The sequence below is a fragment of the Mercenaria mercenaria genome, chromosome 9 (assembly GCF_021730395.1).
Source record: "Mercenaria mercenaria strain notata chromosome 9, MADL_Memer_1, whole genome shotgun sequence".
In the NCBI taxonomy this organism is placed as follows: domain Eukaryota; kingdom Metazoa; phylum Mollusca; class Bivalvia; order Venerida; family Veneridae; genus Mercenaria; species Mercenaria mercenaria.
The window spans coordinates 27,282,830-27,302,698 of NC_069369.1; the positions used below are offsets into that span (position 1 = coordinate 27,282,830).

At 37.1% G+C, this 19,869-nt stretch overlaps 1 protein-coding gene across 1 annotated transcript in view; it reads right to left on the bottom strand.

Annotated features, from left to right (window-relative positions):
* Positions 1-19,869, bottom strand: part of LOC123546778 (exportin-7-like) — a 72,040-nt gene that overhangs the window by 24,718 nt on the left and 27,453 nt on the right. Inside the window, exons 3-16 of the mRNA XM_053551088.1 lie at positions 19,590-19,683; positions 19,211-19,281; positions 17,181-17,354; positions 16,514-16,663; positions 16,015-16,141; positions 15,084-15,157; positions 13,124-13,396; positions 12,252-12,424; positions 10,988-11,045; positions 9,304-9,436; positions 5,378-5,483; positions 4,529-4,664; positions 3,958-4,031; positions 306-450 (exon numbers count right to left, since the gene is read on the bottom strand). Coding sequence (XP_053407063.1) covers positions 306-450; positions 3,958-4,031; positions 4,529-4,664; positions 5,378-5,483; positions 9,304-9,436; positions 10,988-11,045; positions 12,252-12,424; positions 13,124-13,396; positions 15,084-15,157; positions 16,015-16,141; positions 16,514-16,663; positions 17,181-17,354; positions 19,211-19,281; positions 19,590-19,683 — 1,788 coding nt within the window. The remainder of the gene's footprint in view (positions 1-305; positions 451-3,957; positions 4,032-4,528; positions 4,665-5,377; positions 5,484-9,303; positions 9,437-10,987; positions 11,046-12,251; positions 12,425-13,123; positions 13,397-15,083; positions 15,158-16,014; positions 16,142-16,513; positions 16,664-17,180; positions 17,355-19,210; positions 19,282-19,589; positions 19,684-19,869) is intronic.

Genomic DNA, 19,869 nt, shown 5'->3' on the forward strand with positions numbered 1-19,869 from the left:
TTAGCCGAGATATTATGCCCACAAACATTGTCAGCAAGTTTGGTGAAGATCAGATGAAAACTGTTCGACTTAAAGAGTGCGGACATGCTTTTGGATGCCGACCGCCCGGTGCTGGTTTTCACATAATATGCCCTGCTCTTTCAAAACCTGTTTAAGTCATGTTACCTTTCTGTATATTTGTTGCGCATGAATTGAAAAAGCTAATTTCTTCAAGCTGCTATAACCTACTTATTGAATGCCTGTTGAACATTAACTGAAAAGCTTCTAACTCCACCAGTTTTCAATCCCTGCAATAACCAACTTACTGTATGATTGTTGAGCATGAACTGAACTGCCTCTAACTTGACTAGTTTTCTAACACTGCTATAACCCACAGACAAGTCACTCAGTAACTGCAAAGTTTTTGATATAATCTGTTCACTTCGGCCCCAAAACTTCAAATTGGTTATTCTGCAAAGAAAAAACAAATTGTATAATATATCATTGGGACACACAATCCAGCTAAAGTATATATCGAGGGCTGAGCACGAAACTATTGTAACTGTAAGTAAAGAACATGATACAACAGTTTTGAACTTGGCACACAATATCTACTTTTTTCAATCTTGATAAAGGTACAGATAATGTGAAAATGAAACAAAAGAGAACTCTACAAACATAAACTGTAAGGCCAAAGCTGTACTCAACAATACAAACTATGAACAGAGATCACCTAGCCCAAAACACCACAAGTTCCATTTTCCAGTGTAAACTGCTGCATGGTATTATTCCCACTGTATGATTTGCTGATATAGGTTACACCAATACATTACTACATTACATGTTATGGCACCAAACACGACTAAAAATTTTTGGTTTCACATTTTATTTACAAAACAAGAGATCACAGAGTGATCTTGGCGCCCACCAAGTGCCATTTTTGAGTGTTCCAAATTTCAAGACTTACTGACTAGCTCAAGGTCAAATTTCATTTCCGTACACAACACTGTGCATGTGGTCCAAACTCGAAAGCTGTAGCTCGAGAAATGTGAAAGTAGGTCACTAGATCAATCTTAAGGTCAAAGTTTAATTCGGTACACAAAACTATGCAAGTGGTCCGAATTTGAAGGCTTAGCTTGAGAAATGTGTAAGTAGGTCAGTAGGTCAAAATCAAGGGTCAAATTTCACTTCAGAACACAAATCTATGCATGTGGTCCAAATCTGAAGCCTGTACCTTCAAAAATGTGAAAGTAGGTCACTAGGTCAATGTCAAGGTCAAAGTTTGTTTCGGTACACAATCCTATGCAAGTGGTCTAAATTTGAGGCCTCTAGCTACAGAAATGTGAAAGTAGGTCACTAGGTCAATCTTAAGGTCAAAGTTCATTTCCGTACACAAAAATATGCATGTGGTCCAAATTTGAAGGCTGTAGCTTGAGAAATGTGAAAGTAGGTCACTAGGTCAAAATCAAGGTCAAGTTTTATTTCAGAATACAGAACTATGCATGTGGTCCAAATTTGAAGCTTGTACCTTCAAAAATGTGAAAGTAGGTCACTAGGTCAATGTAAAGGTCAAAGTTTGTTTCGGTACATAAAACCATGCATGTGGTCCAAATTTGAAGGCTGTAGCTTGAGAAATGAGAAAGTAGGTCACTGGGTCAAAATCAAGGTCAAATTTAATTTCGGAACACAAAACTATGCATGTGGTCCAAATTTGAAGACTGTACCTTCAAAAATGTGAAAGTAGGTCACTAGGTCAAAATCAATGTCAAATTTCATTTTGAAACACGGAACTATGCATATGGTCCAAATTTGATACCTGTACCTTCAAAAATGTGAAAGTAGGTCACTAGGTCAAAATCAAGGTCAAAGTTTTTTCAAGTGCACAAAACTATGCATGTGGTCCAAATTTGAAGGTTGTAGCTACAGAAATGTGAAAGTAGGTCACTAGGTCAAAATCAAGGTCAACTCATGTCAAGGTTCATCTTGCCACTCAACAATATACATGTGGTCCAAATTTGAATGTTGTAGTTATTGTCAAGAAGATTTTAAAAGCTTTTCCCTATATAAGTCTATATGAACCATGTGACCCACGGGGCGGGGCCATATTTGACCCTAGGGGGATAATTTGAACAAACTTGGTAGAGAACCACTAGATGATGCTACATTACAAGTATCAAAGCCCTAGGCTTTGTGGTTTGGACAAGAAGATTTTCAAAGTGTTTCCCTATATAAGTCTATGTAAACCATATGACCCCCAGGGTGGGGCCATAACTGACCCTAGGGGTATAATTTGAACGATCTTAGTTGAAGACCACTAGATGATGTCACATACAAAATATCAAAGCCCTAGGCCCTGTGGTTTTGGACAAGAGGTTTTTCAAAGTTTTTCCCTATATAAGTCTATATAAACCATGTGACCCCCAGGGCGGGGCCATATTTGACCCCAGAGAAATAATTTGAATCATCTTGGTAGAGGACCACTAGATAATGCTTCATACCAAATATCAAAGCCCTAGGCTCTGTGGTTTTGGACAAGAAGGTTTTCAAAGTTTTTCCCTATATAAAATCTATGTAAATTATAGAAATAAACAAAGGGCCATAACTCACTCATAAATTGTTGAACCAGTCTGATTTTCCGGGGGACACAACTAGGGTACCAATACATCATTCTGACAAAGTTTGGTCAAAATCCCCCCAGTAGTTTCTGAGGAGATGCGATAACGAGAAATTGTTAACGGACGGACGGACGGAATGACGGACGGACGGACCACGGACGCAGAGTGATTTTAATAGCCCACCATCTGATGATGGTGGGCTAAAAATAAAACATCAGGTATAGAATAAAAACTTTTTTGCTTGCTAAAATCACAAAGATACAGCAAAATGAAGTGTTCAGACCCTATTAGTCTCTGGTAACCTTTAGCCTGTTGGCGGCAAGTGATTCTGCCTTTGCGGCCAGTGCAGACCAAGATGTGCAGGCTGATCATGGTCTGCACTGTTCGCTATTCAGTCAGTAAATTTTCAGGGAACACCCCTTCGGATAATAAATAGTATTTCCTAAATAGAATAATAGACCAGTCCATTTTAGAAATTTAGCAGGCTATGAGTTAAGGATCATTTCAAGGGTGATACAGTGACTCCATTTTTTTTATACACAAGTTGTCCAAGAACCAAATGGGAAACCGGTGAATGAAGTCTACATGTATATAAATGATAAAATCTATGAGCAGATCCTTAGGAAGCAAAGAATGCAACAAACAATAATAGCAGGCTCTGACTAAATCTGTTCACAAGAGATATTGAAATGTGCAACACCCCTCACGCCCCCTGACACAAGCTTAAGTGGTATTCTATTTTAGAAATACTGAATGATTTCTATGATCCTAAAAGACAAGAACAGGGCTTGACTTTACCTCTGCAGAGCAACTGTGGGTAACTTCGCATATATTTTTACTTGCATGAGCCCAATTTTTGGTTTGCTTAAATGTAACATGGTGATTTGATGTGATATTGCAATGAAGTATAGCAACAAAATCAGTAGTACATGATTTTCCGAGATGTTCTTTTTAATCATTCATATCCTAAATACATGCCCAACAGGCAATTGAGTACTATTTTTGCCTTCAAGCACTCCAAATTTACCTGCCCGGGTCAACAGGGTAGACTTTATGGCTGAGCCCTAGCACTACCAAGCTCAGTCCTTACATTTACAGGTTTTACTGTACTTAAATGACCATAATTCAAGTTTTATAAGAGATGGTGAAACTGTTAACCAAGTCTGATCAAAATTTCTGATTCCATAAAACGTTCAACTCTTCCAGGAATCTGAATTTTCTTAGTTTGTATTTGATTTTTCTGTCATATCTTCAGACAAAAAGTAGATCTAGTAATTTCCTTATGAAACTTCTTTAGAAATCTTGCTCTATGCTTAGAAATTTTATACATGAATTATTAACTAACAGTGGATAGCTAACTTACATTTTACCAATGAACACACTTAGTACCATGGATTCATCATTTAATCCAAGAACTTCTGAAAGACGTCTGTACACCTGTAACATAACACCACGCATTTAAGCTAGAACTGGGATCAGTGCCATGTTTTCAACAACATTTAGGTTATATCAGAGGAATCAAGTTTATTCATCTAATAAAATGGCACATGGAAGCATGTTGGATATCAAAATTAAGCAGATGTTTTTTCTAGGTCCAATTTTGGTCAAATCATTACACTGAACAAAAGTACGGCATTCAATTTGAACTAATGCACATCAGTACTGTAGTTACATTTCTTAAACCTTAACTAGCTATGTCGGTAGTCTACAGCTGAAAACTTCTAACACCCAAGTTCTTGGAAAAACATCTCTGGTTAGTCTAATAGGAATTATATGCAATTAAACCCTTTGTAAAAAGGATAATTTATATTCTTTAATACAAATGTATACCATTTTTATTTACTTATTCCTTTCTAAATAATTGCCATCTTTGCAATTAAAAACTTTCTTGAGCATTAAAAGTAGTTACAATCTTTATGTAAAGGGAGACCAACCTTTGATGATTTCTGAACCTGATCACCAACATATATCTTCTTAAATTGTTCAAAGAAGCTAAGAATAGCAAGGTCCAACTTCTCACATCCACTCTGTGACAGCCGTGAATCTGTTAAATTCATAAGCTGTAAAACCCTGAAATAAAGCAATAATTTCATATTTGAGCCGTGCCATGAGAAAATCAACATAGTGGGTTTGCGACCAGCATGGATCCAGACCAGCCTGCGCATCCGCGCAGTCTGGTCAGGATCCATGCTGTTCGCTAACGGTTTCTCTAATTGCAGTAGGCTTCGAAAGCGAACAGCATGGATCCTGACCAGACTGCGCGGATGCGCAGGCTGGTCTGGATCCATGCTGATCGCAAAGCCACTATGTTGGTTTTCTCATGGCACGGCTCATTTATTGTGTAAGACAGGTAGAACATCCTTTTCTAAAGTAATTCAGTCTAGCAGCTTAAAACTTGCAGGTTTTGTTTAAATAAATAAACTTGTTCAATCATGCATCGGCTGAGCGCAAAACTACTGAAATAAATAAAGACCAAGATACAGTAGTTTCGTGCTCAGCCCTGCCATATCAATTTATATTTTCAAATGTGAATTTCTTAACAAATGTTAAATGCACTTAATTAGTACATGCAGCTGATGAATATTTTAGAAACTTTCCATTCCAGACTTTGTTACAATATTGCCAAATATAATCTTGGAAGCCGAATAGCTAGCATGTACATGGTCAATGGCTGCTTATCTGAGCCTGTTAAGGGGTACCTAGATTCTGAAAAGTGGCCATTTGAATATAGCTGTCTGGTTTTAAGAATGCATATATAGAGACAGAAGCAAATGGTGTCAGACCTGCACACTAGTTCTCCATCCATGGCATCATGTTCATCTGTACTAGCAAATGCTACACGACCACCTATCACTGAACCTATTATGTACACCAGCCACGTTAAACGCCCTGAAATATACAGTTATATGTAGTATTACGACTACTATTTTTAGGACACATTTATAACATTTTAAAGCCATTTGTAACTAGGCAGTCTGGACGACAGCTAAATCCCCCGCCACTGCTATGGATAGTGAAAGGGTAAACCTTAGATTTTAGCTGTGACCTTGACCTTGAACTGACATGGCTGACTCATGAATTCTGCACAACGTCTTGATGAGGTGATCATTTGACCCAAGTTTCATGAAAATCCTTTAAGGGGTTTAGGAGATACAGAGCTGTAACCTTTGACCTTCAGTTGTGACCTTGACCTTGAGTTGACATGGCTGACTCATGAGTTCTTGATGAGGTGATCATTTGACCCAAGTTTGATGAAAATCCTTCAAGGGGATTAGGAGATATAGAGCGGACACAAAATGGAAGGCTCAAACCTTTTACCCTTAGTTGTGACCTTGACCTTGAGCTGGCATGGCTGACTCATAATTTCTGCACATCGTTCTGATGAGGTAATCACTTGACCCAAGTTTTATAAAATTCCTTCAAGGGGTTTAAGAGATATAGAGCGGACACAAAATGGAAGGCTCAAACCTTTGACCCTGAGTTGTGACCTTGACCTTGAGCTGGCATGGCTGACTCATGGGTTCTGCACATCGTCTTGATGAGGTGATCATTTGACCCAAGTTTTATAAAATTCCTTCAAGGGGTTTAAGAGATATAGAGCGGACACAAAATGGAAGGCTCAAACCTTTGACCCTGAGTTGTGACCTTGACCTTGAGCCGGCATGGCTGACTCATGGGTTCTGCACATCGTCTTGATGAGGTGATCATTTGACCCAAGTTTTATAAAATTCCTTCAAGGGGTTTAGGAGATATAGAGCGCACACAAAATGGCAGGCTCAAACATTTGACCTTGAGTTGTGACCTTGACCTTGAACCGACAAGGCTGACTCATGGGTTCTGCACATCGTCTTGATGAGGTGATCATTTGACTCAAGTTTGATGAAAATCCTTCAAGGGGTTTAGGAGATATGGAGCTGACACAAAAGTGTTACGGACGGAAGGAAGAACGGACGGACGGACGCAGACCATTTCTATAATCCCTCCGCCACGGCGGGGGATTAATAAATCAATGCTTGTCTAAAATTAAGACAGTGCTCAATCTTCTATCCTACCAGGTACTGTGAAATCTGACAGTATCTTTGTGGATTTTGGCTGCCTTACTCCACCAAATCAAATCTCAACAAATAAATTTCTTTTCATTATCTGAATTTTGTAGTCACAAAATCATGTCTAAATGAAACAGCATAAAACTACTATTTATTATGCCAACAAAATCTGACATTTTTTCTTGCCAGATGTAAACTTTATGCAAAAGTGATACGAAGGCCTAGATCAACCTGGACATGAAGGTGGACTATCACAGAATTTTTTTTAAAGCTTTTAAACATTACCATTTGAGCTTGCAAATATTTTTTTTAAATTATTGGATTTTTTTTTCAATCTCAGCGCCGACTATGGTCTCCTTTCATAAAATCATCTGAGGAGGAGGTGTGGACAATATAAACAACTAAGGCCTCATTAACAATCGCTTTCAGGGAAATCTGGCCAGGTTTCATTTTGTCAGAAGAGGTGTAGTCAGGCTAAATGCAGACAGACGGCCAAGGCATAAACAGTATACGTAAACAAGTGCTCGTAGAACACAAAATGCCCCCCCACCCTCTTGATGCATTCAGTAATTGCACAAGGATCAGAAATTATTTGGTCACTGTACACAAAAGTTCTACTGTTCTAGGCCAATGTGATCTTGACCTTTGACCTACTGACCACATGATCCTAGGACCAAGTATTCTCAAGTTATCATCAGGAAACCATTTAACAGTTTCGGGTCGCTGTGACCTTTACCTTTGACCTACTGTTCTCAAAACCAACAAGGCAGTCTGAAAGACAGCTAAATCCCCCGCCACTGCTATAGATAGTGAAAGGGTAAACCTTTGACCTTTAGCTTTGACCTTGACCTTGAACTGACATGGCTGACTCATGAATTCTGCACAATGTCTTGATGAGGTGATCATTTGACCAAAGTTTCATGAAAATCCTTCAAGCGGTTTAGGAGATACAGAGCTCAAACCTTTGACCTTGAGTTGTGACCCTGACCTTGAGTTGACATGGCTGACTCATTGAGTTCTTGATGAGGTGATCATTTGACCCAAGTTTGACGAAAATCCTTCAACAGTCAGGGGTGTAACTGTTTCAAGTTATCGCAGTTTATAACCCATTTGAGTTATTGCTTATACTTTCATAACTAATTTCAGTTATCATAAAATATTACAAAGCCCTCCTGTGCCAATTCCTCATTTTGAATGAAACTAATGCAATTATTTCCTGAATCCTTGAACTTTTATCTTCCCAGCTATGCAGTAAATTTTTTTAGGCAAGGCTGATAAAGTTTTACACAGAAGTTTTAAAGCTATAAAACTCTTAACATCCCATTATGCTTATCAGGTCATGATCAGACTAAAAGAGAATTTGATTAACCACAGTTTGCTACTAATTTCACTTTAAAGGTCACTTTGTGAGAACAGCAAAAAGACTTTTTTTGAATAACTTACCTGAGTTAACTATATTTTATAACTAATACAGGTTATAAAATGCTTGAAAAAGTAACTGAATTAGGTTACATAACTTAAAACAGTTACACCCCTGACTGTTCAATGGGTTTACGAGATACAGAGTGGACACAAAATGGAAGGCTCAAACCTTTGACCCTGAGTTGTGACCTTGACCTTGAGCTGGCATGGCTGACTCATCGGTTCTGCACATCGTCTTGATGAGGTGATAATTTGACCCAAGTTTTATAAAATTCCTTCAAGGGGTTTAGGAGATATAGAGCAGACACAAAATGGAAGGCTCAAACCTTTGACCTCGAGTTGTGACCTTGACCTTGAGCTGACAAGGCTGACTCATGGGTTCTGCACATCACCTTGATGAGGTGATCATTTGACCAAAGTTTCATGAAAATCCTTCAAAGGGTTTAGGAGATATGGAGCGGACACGAAAGTGTTACGGACAGACGGAGACCATTCCTATAACACCCCACCATTTGTGGCGGGGGATTAATAAGGGTCATCTGCTGATCATTATCTACTTCCCTATCAAGTTTCATGATCCTAGGCCCAAGCGTTCTTGAGTTATCATCTGGAAACCATTTAACTGTTTGAGGTCACTGTGACCTTGACTTTTGACCTACTGACCTCAAAATCAATAGGGGTCATCTGCTGGTCATGAACAACCTCACAATCAACTTTCATAATCCTAGGTTCAAGCATTCTTAGAGTTATCATCCGGAAACCATTTAGCCGTTCCGGGTCACTATGACCTTTACCTTTGACCTACTGACCTCAAAATCAATAGGGGTCATTTGCAAGTCATGACCAACCTCCCTATCAACTTTCATGATCCTAGGCCTAAGCATCCTTGAGTTATCATCCAGAAACCGTTTAACTGTTCCGGCTCAATGGTATCTTGACCTTTGACCTACTGATCTCAAAATCAATAGGGGTCATCTGCTGGTCATGACCAACCTCCCTATCAACTTTCATGATCTTAGGCCCAAGCGCTCTCGAGTTATCATCCGGAAACGGTTTGGTCTACATACCAACCGACGGACGGACCGACATCTGCAAAACAATACAATATACCCCTCCTTTTTCGAAGGGGGCGAAGAAGAGGGGGGGTGGGGGGGGGAGGCATAACAAAAGTTCTCTGAAACGTTTCTATCCACTAAGCCTTCATAATACCAGTAAATAAAAGAATTCTTTGTCTTGGTTACCTTCCTGAACGGCCATATCTGCACCCTGTGTTCCCGAGGAGATCAGTTCCTGGTATCTCTGTGCTGACTCATCAAACAAGCGGACAAGTAACGCACACGTTTTATCATACTCGCAGCGACCAATTGTTGATAGCTACAATCAAACAAATACATACACTAAAATATTTTGACATTTTTAAATAGTTTCAATTTGATCGAATATAAACAATAGCATTTACGATTTTAACAATAGAAGCACATTATTTACAATTCTAATATGCTTGTTTCTGTTAAAACATGCTTATGCTAGAATGACGTCACGTTAACGTGTAGTGACGTAAAATTTTTTGTTGCGACCAAGATAGAGCACTACTATATTTTATCTACTGTTTTAAAATTAAGGGCATATAAGAATCGAAATAATTTAAAGCACAATCATGTTTTAACACTATTTATGCACGATGGAAGGTAATACGTCCTACAAAGAATTTCACTCGGGCCGCGCCCTTGTGAAATTATTACGCCTGACATATTACCGCTCATCGTGCATAGTGTTAAAACACTCTTTTGCTATAAATTATTTCTTAAGTATACAGGGCTCTTGCGAGTGGGCGACTTGAGCGAAATAGGCGCTTTGGAACTTCAAACTTCGCTCAAAACTAACCTCAAAGCGAAATGCAAGTCGCCCAATTTTCTTTGATGTCCGCATTCGCTAATTACCGCCACCCTGACTGTTGACAATTTGCACATTGTCAAAATGAGTGTTGAATACACAGAGACACACGCCAAAAGCATAATTTAAGCTCCGCCTACTTCAGGTACTTGCGAGATTTTCCCGATAAGTGTGAAAGCGAATCAAATTATCCGATACACCAGGGTCGATTGTGTTTAGCCTATTAGCGCCGCGGTTACGTCTTTGACCCTTTGCGTTTTAATTGTCAACATGTTCGACTGCAAAAAAAGAGAGAATGTTTTTATAAAGAAATTGCTGATTAACCATGCGATTAATTAGAATATTGTACACAAATTATTTGTTATCTATGGTAAAAGAATGACATGTATGTTGTATTACCTACGTTAAATTGATTTCCATCGATGAATTGATTTGAATACGTATTTCTAGTTTACACAGTTTATTTTCAGTTTTATATTAATCACCGAGGTGGTGACTTGGTGTTAATAATAAATACTTCATACAGATATCATAAAAAATCGGCGGGTTAGATTAACAGCATCTGCTTGAATTTTGAAAACGACTTTTTTCAGAATTTTGTAATGAAACAATAACCACTGTAAGGGAAATGACCTAAGAAAATGAATGGTCACTTCAATGTTTTTTATTTAGAAACAAGAAAATTACAGCCACCTTTCATATCACTCAATAGCATTGCAGTAGGAAAAGTCTTCCCACTTCTCTCTAAAGTCTCCCCACTTCTACCTAAGTCAGCTGGAGGGAGAAGTGACTTCTCCCCAAAAATTGGACCTAGCTAGACCCCTGGTATATGTTAAGCTTTTATTAAGCTGACTTTTGTATACAAAATGTTGAACACTTACACCCTGCAAGTTTCTTTTTCATCCATAACTTTGCAGAAACAGATTCTAAAATAACTGAGATGAGTCTTAAGAAACTGATTTTTCAAAAAATGTTCTTGTAAATTAGGATCTTCAAAAAGCTCATCATTAATACATGTGAAGGCAACAATACCTGCTCAAGTTGTTGTGATATAACACCATGGTCCTCTAAAGGGTCTTCTAGACCATCTCTGAAATGTAATATTTTGCTTTGCTATAAATGTCAGTCAGAAATGAAAATAAGGTACCACTGGGGCAAAAACAATGATTCTAATAAAAGCAAAAGCACAGACTTCTGGTGCCAATGTTGGAAATTGCTCCACAATAAGTTATGCCTACTGGCCTTCTCACTCTCCTACTGATGATGAAAATATATAAAGCTATAGTATTCAAGACTTGATGTGGGTCCAAAGAACACTGGTAGCCTCATCCCATCCAGTCACTGTATTGTACATGGTTTCATGACTTTAGGTGAAATATGTTTCAAGATAACTGCAACGTAAACTTTTAAGCACTTCATGCATATATTTTACTAAATCAATGACCATAACTCTGGCCTGGCTAGGTGAAATTCCAAACATAACACCATTTGCACAATAAATTCATGACTCTAGGTCAAATACTTTTTTGACACATGAAAAAAACTTTTATGCCTTTAATGCATATTTTTGACTACCAGTCAGTCAAGGGCCATAACTCTAGTCTTGCAGTCTGGACTGACAGACAAGGGCAACTCTTAGTGCCATACAACCCGTCCCAAAATTTTTGGGAAGCACAAAAAGGCCATAATTCTCTAAAAGTTAAAGGTTTTGATATTTGTTCTCAACTTATGATGGTCAAAAAGTGTGCAAGGTTTAAAAGATATAGGACTTACAGTTTCTGAGAGAAACTAGACTTAAAGAAAAATGTTAACTAATGTCTATGTCTACATCAAGTGAAGACAATACCTCGCAGATATTTTTTTTTAAAGACAAGCTAAAAACTACTTTAAAGGAAAAAGGCATTGAATATGCATTAAAAACGAATCATAGTCAAGCAAGAATTTACTAGTATACTATACACTATATATAACAATTTCCATGGTTTTGGTTTGGTTCACTGTCAAAGTGACAGAATTACAGCCATGTGGTAACTTTAAAACTTTTAATGTGGAAGACTCAAAATTGCCCCAGAGAATTTTTTCAGGCATGGTCAGGCACCTATGTAGAACTAACCACAAACTGCATGTTAACTAGAGAACTTCCTCACACAAAAAAATTGTTTCGAACCCTCTGTGGTCAAGGGTAAGTTCGTATCATAGTCAGCAACCACAGTGAAGTCCTGTATGTGCCCCTGCTCACTGAGCCTTTGTTCTCTATATTTAGTTGTGATAATTCAAGTTAATATAGTGCTGTTACCTGACAACCACATGTACAGATTCAAGTCTAGATGTAATATAAGCTTGTGTCACTTCAGGAGTATATGTTTCTAACATATGAGGTTCTGATGCCTTCACATATGGTACCGATGCAACCATTCTCTGCCACAGACTTAGTAAATAATGAACACTGTTGGGTGCAAACTGCCACATCTGCAATATATAAGTCACAACATCAGCATGTCTAATCAAAACACTCATTTTTGACATGCATCCACATGTACTACTGTTATTCTGTTAAATACAAGAGTAGAATTCTTTAATTCAGTAATAACAGCAAAAAGTCTCATGAATTTAAAATCAATCAATTTCACCAAAACTCAATTGTTTCAGTGATCTCTCTAGATTTTCAAATGTAGACATTCATGTGATGAATCAGAGAATGGCAGAATGACATGCACAATACTACCAGATAAAGTCTGAAATGGGCCTATTCCCTTCTAAACACTATTATGTAATAGTAGTCTGCTTACCTAGCCAAAGTTCAAGGATACTTAACCAGTACCATCCTGCTTGACAACTCCCCCCCCCCATCAATCTGAGAGTGATTCAGTATTAGTTTCTATCATCTAATACATGGAACCAGACTCTAGACCTCCAGAATAGTAGACTTGTGCTCAACTTACTGATGGGCCCAAACAATATTTAGATCAGGTGTCTTGGAAGCAGTCATTTGACCTCGATTTTTTTTCTACACTGAGCTAGCTAGGAAACACTTAACTACAGTCCAAATCAATGTAGAAAACATCCTTTTAGACACACTTTGCAGAAATATACATGTTGATTATACCCTAACTGCAAACTATAATTCATATCTTTATCTAGAAAGGCATTTTTCTCATTTTCTCTTACCTGTAAACTTGTGACAGTAAATTCCGCTATAAGTTTTATCACTGTTTGGTAATCGTCTACTTTCACTAATTCTCCAAGCTGATAGTTAGACTTCAACCGGGCTAACAGTCTACAGAATTCATGATAATTACTAGGGTCTGATAAACCCTGCACTTGTGGGTTCTCTAAAATGTCTTTAACACCATTCACTATGTGATTCAGAAACTTGGCACGTTCTGCATTGTTAAACAATGAACGCCTTACAGACGCTATCTGCACCAAACACGATAAAGCCTGAAACATGTAAGACGAAATGTTGTTTAACTATAATAAAATTAAATATCATTTTAAAATAGTATACTGTAAAATCATTAAATTTCTGCGGCATGAAATTTCGTGGTTTTGGTCAAAACAGCACTTCGTGGGGATATAAATTTGTAGATTTCAACTTTTGAACATAAAATGAATGAAAATTTTACTTGTTTTGTTGGGATTAAACTTCGTGGATTGAGTCAACCACAAAATCCACAAAAATTAGTCCCCCAAGAATATTAATGATTTCACAGTAACCAAAGAAGTTAAAGTGCACAAATTCTGAAAACCACTAGTTCCTATTCAAAGTAGAAACTACCAGTTTGTATATACCCATGTTATGCAGTTTTTCACTAATGTAACAGTGACTTGTCAATAAACTTTGATTTTATGTACTCATCTGATCACATGTACTTTAGTACAAAGAACAAGAGAACAGCAATACTCGACTATTCAACAGCCTTGTCACTTAAGAAAGATAACTGAATAAACATTCAAGAGGAAAAAGTGGCTAATTTAGTAAATATGCAAAACAAGAGTTACTGAACCTGTGCCATGCATGTCAGTGTCCAGGCATGGAAGTTTCAATCCATTTCTGTAAGTGGGTACTAAGCTACAAGCTTACATAACAAAAATTCAACCAAAAAATTGCTCAGTTGAACTAGAAATGTGTCCATGGGACACAGATGCCCCCACTACATGACATTAAAATGACAATTTTTTCCCAGGTCAGGGGCCGTAACTCCTACACGACTGAATGAATCCGGACGCAAAACCCCAGGTGCACAACTGCACATGCTGACCAACATTCCTGTAAACTTTGGCGACTCTAGGTCAAATACTTTTGGAGCTACGCACGACACAACATTAAAATGACCAATTTTTAACTAAGTCAGGGGCTATAAGTCCTACAAGACTGAATGAATCCGGACGCGAAACCCCAGGTGCACAACTGCACATGCTGACCAACATTCCTGTAAACTTTGGTGACTCTAGGTCAAATACTTTTGGAGCTATGCGCCACACAACAATAAAATGACCAATTTTTTACTAAGTCAGGGGCCATAACTCCTACATGACTGGATGAATCCGGACGCGAAACCCCTGGTGCACAACTACACATGCTGACCAACATTCCTGTAGTTTTGTGACTCTATGTCATATACTTTTGGAGCTAGGCGCGACACACTAAAATGACCAATTTTTACAAAGTCAGGGGCCACAACTTCTACATGACTGAATGAATCCGGATGCGAAACCCCAGGTGCACAACTTCACATGCTGACCAACATTCGTGTAAAGTTTTGTGACTCTACGTCAAATACTTTTGGAGCTAGGCGCGACACAACATTCTCGGAAGGACAGACGGATGGACAGACAGACAAGAGCAAATCTATATGCCCCCCCCAAAGTGGGGGTATAAAAAGGAGCATAATTCAGTAAAAATGCAGAAGAGTTATGAAATCTTGCACAGCAAAAGTTTCAATCCATTCCCACAAGTGGGTAATGAGATACCAGCTTACAGACAAAAACTTAACCAAATTGGAATGCCGACAATTTCTGAGAATTTCACACCAGTACCCGTTTGTGATTCTAATTCATTATTCATATAAATGTAAAAAGATCACATTCTGTCCTGCCAGCATACATAAAGCTTGCTAGCACTTACCATTGGTGATAATGATGATGGAAGTCCAGAGTACAAATTGAAAAATAATTGAAGAGTAGAAATATCCAGAAATGCTGAAATAAAAAAAGCATAATGTAAAGATTATGTAACATACCTTACAATCTAAAGACCAAGTACACAGTTGTTTGTTTATATATTTCCATAAAGTTTTACAGATCAAATTCTGTTGGGTTTTTAACCCTTAGCCTGCTGCAGGCGAATTTAACAGACTTTGCAAACAGCTTGGAACCAGATCAGACGCCGATTAAATCGGCGTCTGATCAGGTTCCAAGCTGTTTGCTACTCTGACAATATTTCTTCCAATTTTGGAGCAAATTGAATGAACTTTACAATTTTAGCAGACGACAATTTATTTAGCATGCTAAAGGTTAATACTGTAAACTATCTGTTAAAATATTTTAACAGTATCTGAATATTTTTTATGTACAATAGTTTTTGTATTTCCTTAACAGGCATAGACAGGCATGGTGTCAGTTCTGCAGCGGTTGGCAGGTTCCATTCGAATGCTAAGGCCCAGAGTTTAATTTTCAGTCACAGATTCCCACATGTATTCAGTGCTGGTTGATTACTTAAACTGGTACTGTTTCCAGCAGTATCAGCCTAGACTGGATGCCAGGGGAGGTAATCCCGACATCTGCTTTTGCTCGGCTGGACATGTTCCTACCATTCCTGGAGAGAACTGATACTTAAAAGACAATTATATTTCATTTTCACGCTTTTGCCAACATGTCCTCAATTTGCTAGGTTAAAATTTCTTCAACTTTTTTATTGTCAATTTTATCTATTAGACAATACTGTCAAACACTTTTATGGCATCATTTTTTATTATCTGTTCGATATATACAACTTCTTTTTCATGAACAACATTGTATTTCCTTTTAAAATGGAGTCTATGCTTCGGAAATCTTACCAGTTCTCCAACTTGTTGGGATTTGTACAGTACAGAGATCATCAGATGACTCGTCTGTCGATGTACCAATGAAATCAAATGTCAAGCAGTTGTGGGCAAGTCGGAGGGAATGTAACAGTAAACCATGCTGTGAAAAGTAAATTTAATTCCAAATAAAGACAAATTACTTCAAGGTAGAATGGAAAACGGGAAAAAAAAAAAAACGTTTGTGTTTTTGCTTTTACATTTTAATAATTTATTTAGACCAAACAATCATCCTGGTATTTAAATGGGAATTGACAATGTGAGTTTGACAGATTATGGAGGACATATTTTGGTAGATTCTGCCAAAAGTAAAATCCCATCAATCAATAAACTACCTAAAATATTTTAAATTCATGTCCCAACTAAAAAGATGTTTTATCCCTCATTACCATAATCTTTTATGACAAGGACATCATAATGTTCAACAGCACCATATCTAAGGTCTTGACATTTTGCTAAATAAAGCAAGATTTACCTGGTTCTCATCGGAGAAATCAAGTGTTTTGATGTTACCAGCTGCAGTTCGAAGGAGAGAACAGGCAAGCTGGAAGATTTCAAACAGCTGTGTATCTCTGAATGATGATGCAATCTTTCTGTGCTTGGTCAGGGAACGACTCGCTTCTGCCTGAGGAAAAAATAATTTGGATTCATTTTAGCGTCAATATGTCTGTTTCCTTCGGGGTTGTTTGTAAAAGTGTCTTAGAAAGACTGAACTGTGTTGAAAAAAATAAAAAATTAACGTAAAATCTGGTCTAATAAAATCATTAAAATCCCATATATATTTTTGCAAATGTGGTAACATAATAATTGTATCTAGAAGGAATATAATTCCAAAATGATGTGCATTTATGCCGTAAGAACACATTATAAAGCTTAATAACAAGAATACTGGTTGGGTTTCGAACAGTGATTCAGTTATGCAACATCATTTAGTTAGCTTCAATGCTGTTCTCCACAAATAACACAGCTTCTACAAATACAATGTAATTCTCAAGAAGAGAGCCAACAATTTTTTCAGTACTGTTCTCTGTGAAAGCAAAATCAGCCTTGCCAAAACTTGTAACCTCACCTTATGCCTCATCTACAATGTTACAGTGGTGGCAAGAAGAAGCACTTAGGTTGCCAAAGTTTCAGTTTTTTACCTCAGTAACTCTGTTCATTTCAACCACAAGTTGAGAGAGTAACTGTACACCTATCATCACGTGTTGTGTCGAGCCACTCTGAATGAACTTTCCCACATCCGTAACAACATTACGGAACACATACTCATCTTTGATTATATCATACCAACCAAGCTTTGTGATTCTAGAAAATAACTGAAAAACAAATGATATCCTGACAGATTAAACTGCTAAATTATACCATTCATTAATACAGTTATTAATTTCAATTTCAGGGGACAAACATATGATACAACTGATCATGTTTTTGGATTATTTATTACCATGGCAACTTGTTGCTACAGCAATGAAATGATAGGACATGCATGTTCCCCATCTGCCATCAATCCATGAACCAATTTTCCAGAAAATTTCCAGATCCCACATGTGACAGACAAACTCGGAGAAAAGAATCTTACAGGGAAAGTCAACTTTGTTCTAATGTTAATTCTGTCAGCTGGGATTTCTTAAATCATTTAAAGAAGTGAAAGAATTTTCAAAATCGTAGTAAAAATGATAGAGTTATGAGCATTTAAATGTTTGGTCAAATTGGCTGCCATTTTGTTTCCATGGCAACAAAAAACAAACGGCGGATTTATTAGATCTTAAGATACACATTTGAACAGCTTTTACTTATTACTGTAAAATCATTTCTCTACTTTTCCCAGCTATAATGAAAGAAAATATGAGCCGTGCCATGGGAAAACCAACATAGTGGGTTTGCGACCAGCATGGATCCAGACCAGCCTGCGCATCCGCGCAGTCTGGTCAGGCTCCATGCTGTTCGCTAACAGTTTCTCCAATTCCAATAGGCTTTAAAAGCGAACAGCATGGAGCCTGACCAGACTGCGCGGATGCGCAGGCTGGTCTGGATCCATGCTGGTCGCAAACCCACTATGTTGGTTTTCACATGGCACGGCTCAATTATTCAGCAGTGTGTAAATGACGTTATAAACACACTAAAATGTCTGCCTCCATTATAAGCCATTTTCTTAAATTTCAAACTGCCATATCTTTTTGAATAGTTGTCCGATTTTAAAAATTCTTTCAGCGTTATTTAAGGCTTAATGATGACTTTCATATATAATTACTTCATTTTCAGGCTTTCCTTACTCTTTAAATCTGGTGAATCGCCAGAAGGGGACTTAAAATACTGACCTTGCGATATGTTAAAAAGTATAATTCCACTGTCTTTCCTTACCATATATTATTGTATACAATAGTATTACTTTAAAGTAAGCATATCATTTAAATCTAGTTTCAAAGTAAACTTAAAAATTCTCTGACATGAATTTATCTTATATACAACATGCAATTTAAAGGTGGTCAATCACATTTAAACAACATTTAATGACATTTTTTACTTTTTGTATATTCTGGTAGAGAACAAAAAGACCGATTACATAGAGTTAGATTCCTATTTGAAATGTATATTTTATTATTTTTATAAAATTTTGTAATTACTCCCCTTTAACATTAAAGTATATAAAAAGCTGGGTATTTCTTTTTATTTCGATACAATGTCTAGTTTTACATTTGCATTTGATAGACATATCAACTATTGAACAATCTGAACCAAAATGCAAGTTTAAAAGCTGTGTGTAGCTTCTGAATTCATTTATTTCCAATCTATCTTGGTGGTTGCACAACCAAGATAGGCAAAGGGAGGTAACAATAATTTTTCAAACTTGCGTTTCTAATGAATTCCATCTAAATACATAATTTTTAATGCAAATATTTTACAAATATATTACAATATGTCTAATATTTATACATTTCCTTAGGCAAAGTATATTTATCAAATTTATACTTATGATAAAATAACTCTATCTTGGTTGGGCAACCAGGATAGGAAAATGAAATTTTAAAAATACCTCCAGTGAAAATCTAATTTGTATTAAGTGTTAAGTGAACATAAATGAGTGTAAATGATCAGATGCTAAAGTTTCGAACAAATCCGTTACATGGCCAAAATCTGATTATCCACCTTTAAGTCAAAATAAATGACATACCTGGACAAGTGCTTGCAGTACATAATGAACTAGTTTTGGTCTTGTAGCCAAGTAATTCAAAATATAATTTCCTGAAAAAAGAACAATCGAAGTTATCATCACAAAATTAAATTATTTCTGGGCTAGCAAATAATACATTCATTAAGCCACAAGGGCAAATTTTTTTGTGCAGAATGCTAACCTTTACCACAAATTTTGACATCTCAGAATAGAATTACACAACCAGACCTTTTGCCCATGATGTTACCTCTAAAGACAGCATGTTTTCTTCCTAATTCTGACTAGTAAAGATAGAAAGAACAAATAGTGCAACTCATGCAAGCTTAATACAAAAGAAACAAAACAGTTGAAATTACTGAGGTATTAAGCCTACACTTACTTATATCAATTCTTTGTTCCAAGGGTAATGTGATGTTGATTCGGCTGACCAGCTTTGTCAGAGTGGTGGCAGCCAGAAGCTGTGCATAGGGAGACTGTAAAATAAACACAAGCCAAACTTAATGAATTAAATCAGACACACTGTAAACAGAATATGTTACAAAAATATAACATCCTGAACAACAACTTCTGTACAACAAACACATTTCATTCCTTTAAGCTAAAACTAAGACTAGCGCATGTAAATCTCCTAACTTTAATATTTCAATCAGACTTCCTTT